The following is a 5,047-nucleotide window of genomic DNA, read 5'->3' as shown; positions in this document are numbered from 1 at the left end:
CAATCCCCCCTCCGGGGATGTGAAGTGTATTCTACAATGATGTGCAATTCTAATTTGATATCTGTACTAATAATATTACTATCTTAATTATTTGTATATTGACCCAGCCGGGCTAGCCCGGTCAGTTTTCATTTTACCTGTTTATAAATAAATTAGTTGAATATCATTTGTTGATTAGAACGGACGTATACAGAGCCTTGAGTGTTGGCTAGAGATAGAGAGCTTTAAGTTTTGGCTAGAGATTTAGTTAAATATGATCTCATTAGACTTTGAGTAAAGTAATCGTTAGAGAATTAGCGTCTAGATTTGTTACAGAATTATTTCCCAAGAAAACATAACACCTGCTGGGCCATCTAAATATGTGTTTCGGCCATATTATCATAATTAAGTGTTTATTCTATTTGAAACACTTGAGACCCTGCAGAAAGAGAGGTAGAGACCAAAGTGCAGAGCGCGCTTGTATTGACTGAGTTAAATGATTTTATATTGAATTTCTCTGCAGGAAGAGGTAGAGACCAATGTGCAGAGTTTATAATGAGATTATATTGAATTGCACTGCAGGAAGAGGTAGAGACCAATGTGTAGAGTTTATAAGGAGTTTATATTGAATTGCTCTGCAGGAAGAGGTAGAGTCCAATGTGCAGAGTTTATAAGGAGTTTATTTTGAATTGCTTTGCAGGAAGAGGTAGAGTCCAATGTGCAGAGTTTATAATAAGTTTATATTGAATTGTTCTGCAGGAAGAGGTAGAGACCAATGTGTAGAGTTTATAATGAGATTATATTTAGAACTGCTCTGCAGGAAGAGGTAGAGACCAATGTGTAGAGTTTTTAATGAGTTTATATTGAACTGCTCTGCAGGAAGAGGTAGAGACCAATGTGTAGAGTTTATAATGAGTTTATATTGAACTGCTCTGCAGGAAGAGGTACCAATGTGTAGAGTTTATAATGAGATTATATTGAACTGCTCTGCAGGAAGAGGTAGATACCTATGTGTAGAGTTTATAATGAGTTTAAATTGAATTGCTCTGCAGAAAGAGGTAGAAACCAATGTGTAGAGTTTATAATGAGTTTAAATTGAATTGCTCTGTAGGAAGAGGTAGAGTCCAATGTGTAGAGTTTATAATGAGATTATATTTAGAACTGCTCTGCAGGAAGAGGTAGAGTCCAATTTGTAGAGTTTATAATGAGTTTATATTTAGAACTGCTCTGCAGAAAGAGGTAGAGTCCAATGTGTAGAGTTTATAATGAGTCTATATTGAATTGCTCTGCAGAAAGACGTAGAGTCCAATGTGTAGAGTTTATAATGAGATTATATTTAGAACTGCTATACAAAAAGAGGTAGAGACCAATTTGCAGAGTTTATAATGAGTTTATATTTAGAACTGCTCTGCAGGAAGAGGTAGAGTCAAATGTGTAGAGTTTATAATGAGTTTATATTTAGAATTGCTCTGCAGGAAGAGGTAGAGACCAATGTGTAGAGTGTATAATGAGTTTATATTTATAACTGCTCTGCAGAAAGAGGTAGAGACCAAAGTTCAGAGTTTATAATGAGTTTATATTTAGAACTGCTCTGCAGAAAGAGGTAGAGACCAAAGTTCAGAGTTTATAATGAGTTTATATTTAGAACTGCTCTGCAGGAAGAGGTAGAGACCAAAGTGCAGAGTTTATAATGAGATTATATTTAGAACTGCTCTGCAGAAAGCGGTAGAGACCAAAGTGCAGAGTTTATAATGCGTTTATATTTAGAACTGCTCTGCAGAAAGAGGTAGAGACCAAGGTGCAGAGTTTGGATGATATTGTAAAGAATACTCCTTTAGTTCTCAAGTTTGTGGTCAGCTATAACAGGTTAGAAAAAGTTGCAAATGGTATCTTCTTTATTACAACCGCCTCTAAAAAGGTTGTGAGAAACTTTAATGATACTAAAGAATAACCGTTTATTTCTTATATTAAAAAATCGACATTTTGTAACGTGTAAAATAATTTAATCAAATTCTATTGTTAGAGCGCGGATATTAAGCAGAGTTGAATAAAGCCCGTTTTTTTAACCATTTTTTGTGGGGTGGGGGGCAATTTAAGAGATGATTAAATCTACTTAAAACTCTTCCACTAATTTTTTGGGCTGGGGTTTTTATGCCACCCTGAATGAAACCAACATTATTGTTCTAGAAAAATAATATTTTCAACAATATCCACGTGCAACCTTTATTAATGTTCCAGAAATTCTAAAAATATATTTTTACTTTTAAACACATGAAAGAGGGACGGATTTTTGTACAAAGGTTGAATAACGTAATAATGGAAAATATTTAATCGTAAACATGATTTTAAAAGGGGATTAAAGGGAGAGTTCACATTTTTCAAAATACTAGAGTATAAGGTTTAAAATGAAGTTCATTATGCTTTAGTTGAAATTTTTCGTAGAAAAGGAACATCCTTGAGCAGTAAGATAAGCTTTTGGATATTGGGTATTATGTGTGATTTCAGAAAAGTGAACACTCCCTTAATTAACAATGTAATTATAATTAACCAAAATAAAATTCAGTGGAATAATGATTTATAAAGGTATTCTAAAAACACAATTGTTTTGAAAGTTTCTATTAACAAAATTCAGGAATTTTAATCTGGCTGGAAGATATTAATAGGTAATTTTTCGTATTACGCACAAAATTGTGACATAAAAACTTATAAACATGATATACAATAATAATAAATAACCCTTCCCTTCCTTGCCATTTCATACCTTCTTCTTTCCTACGTTCTCCTTCTTTACTTTCTCCTTCCCTTCCTTACCTTTATCTTCCCAGCACTTATCTTCCCCTTCTTAATTATAACCCTTTCCTTTCCACACTTTCCCTTTCTCCTCTTCTCCTTCACTGCCTTTTCCTACCCTTTACAATTTACATTATCGTTCACTACATTTTTCACCTTTTCCTTCCCTTTCCTCTTCTTGGATTTTTTTTTAATTTCCTAAACCGTCCCCACAACTAGAGGAATGAATTCAAAATAATCTCTGATTTCAAAGATTGTTTTTTTTGTGGAAACTTTTGTGAAATCATAGTTTGTGTTGTTTAGGTCTGGGCGAGGAGGATATTTACTCCGGCAGTTACTTGGTCCAATAATTAAACAAGTTCTAGATGATCGGAACCTTAAAATTAATGTTTCACCTGTAGAGGTAAAAATAAACTTAATAGTTTTTTTTACTCTATCCAAATAGCTAAAGAATTCTTTTAAGGTTTATAAAACCTGGATAAACCAGACTGAGAGTGAGACAGGACAGCCTGCTGGATTACCTTATGACGTCACATTAGTAAGAGATATCTAAAAATATATTTCTCTTCACCAAGGATAAACTTTTCTTTTAAAGGACTGTGCACGTTTTATTAGGTGACCTCCAATTAACATGTTGAATTCTTTCAATTTCATTCTTAATCTCTGCCGCAGAAATCCGCACATCAATTTTATCCAGACACTAAATTTGAAATTTTCAATTTTAAGAAAGAAAAGTAATGATATTTTAACGTTTTTCGTTGTAAATCGGGCACACAGCTAATGGGAGTCAGTCGAAATTGCGTTAACATGCCCTTTACTTACAGCCTAATTTTTTTTGAACAGCTAAATATTCGTAAATATATCCATTTATTGACAATTTCCAACTAATTTGTATGTAAATCCTTAAGGCCAAGTCTTTATTAATTAATCTTAATTAATGATGTATGCTATTAGTTTTTGCTTCTAAAATTGTTCATTTTTGTGATTTATCTAAATTCAGGAGACTGCTCTGAAATATGAAGAGGTTCAGAAAAGACTAGAGAAATCAATCAGGTGAAAGAACTTTTTGTGTTCAAATCTACTCAAAAGTTTTTTGGGTACATTTTTTGAGCCAATAGAATTTTTCTTCGACGTTTCGACTTGATTTTTTAAGCCTTTGTATTTTTGAGCCTCGCGTTTTTTTGGCGTAAATTTTTCATGTTGTTCTATCTATAAAGAATAAAAGTACAGCAGTGTATAACGTATTTGAATGAATGCAAGAATGATTTTTTATTATTTTCTCAAGACAAACCTTTATAAAGTCTCAAGAGACAGTAGGATGGTATAAGGGGGAGATATTGACAGCGAATATGATACCTACATTAAATATCAGGGTTAAAGAAATATCATACTTTTGTATCCAGTCTGGAACTTTTTTCACGTTTTCATTTTTAACACAGGAACTGAACACTTGCCACAGACTTTGATTTTCTAATCCTCATATCTTCCAGATGAGTTAGACCTTTCATATTTAAACTATAAATTCTGTTAGACCGAGATGTCAAAGTTTTAAATATTAAAGGTTTACACCATCAGGTTGCAAAGTTTCTCAGTGCATTGTACGTCAAATATTTTCCATTAACTCGGTTTTTGTGATTGTTTTACATTTTGTTACTAATTTCAACATTGATTTAGTGTATTATAAATATGTGGAAAATCTGAATATTTTGTAAAGGAACTGAGTCTTTGTCACAAACTATGATTTTCTAATCTCTATATCTTTGCAACCCAATGCCGTAGACCTTAGATATTTAAAACTATGAATTCTGTTAGATGAAAGAATCTAAGTTTGAAATATCAATGGTTTACACCATTAGGTGGGAAAAATATAGGTATTGGAAAATCAGAGTTTGTTACAAAGACTCAATTCCTTTGATAATTATAAATTGTTAAAACTGTTCACAAATATTAAAAAAGCAATATTTTTATGAATTGTTAATATACATGTCATATTTTTCCTGTTCAATCCTAAATTTTAAAATAACAATATATATTTATTTTATATTATACTAGGCTTTTAGGGCGCTTTGCGCCAAATTTATTTCCCATGTAAACATGTTCTCTTTGTATACATTGTAAAAAAAAAACAAAAAATTCACGGATTTTATAAAAAAAAAATCGTGGATTTTTAAATTTTCAAAAATCGAATTTTGTTAAAGGCAAATTTTTGAAAATTTTACTATCCATAAACCTTCCCTGGGGTCATGTGATGTCCCACACAAAATTTGGGCCCGATCGG

General features: G+C 32.1%; 1 protein-coding gene across 1 annotated transcript in view; it reads left to right on the top strand.

Annotated features, from left to right (window-relative positions):
* Nucleotides 1-1,746: 1,746 nt before the first annotated feature.
* LOC111715127 (ras GTPase-activating-like protein IQGAP1) overlaps nucleotides 1,747-5,047 on the top strand; it is a gene marked incomplete at its 5' end in the record, with an annotated part of 14,214 nt that continues 10,913 nt past the window's right edge. Inside the window, 4 exon segments of the mRNA XM_023490393.1 lie at nucleotides 1,747-1,845; nucleotides 3,073-3,172; nucleotides 3,233-3,307; nucleotides 3,770-3,822. Coding sequence (XP_023346161.1) covers nucleotides 1,747-1,845; nucleotides 3,073-3,172; nucleotides 3,233-3,307; nucleotides 3,770-3,822 — 327 coding nt within the window.

This window comes from Eurytemora carolleeae, unplaced genomic scaffold (assembly GCF_000591075.1).
Source record: "Eurytemora carolleeae unplaced genomic scaffold, Eaff_2.0 scaffold1667, whole genome shotgun sequence".
Classification (NCBI taxonomy): Eukaryota; Metazoa; Arthropoda; class Copepoda; order Calanoida; family Temoridae; genus Eurytemora; species Eurytemora carolleeae.
The sequence above is the reverse complement of the archived record's forward strand: the minus strand, read 5'-3'. Positions and strand labels throughout refer to the sequence as shown.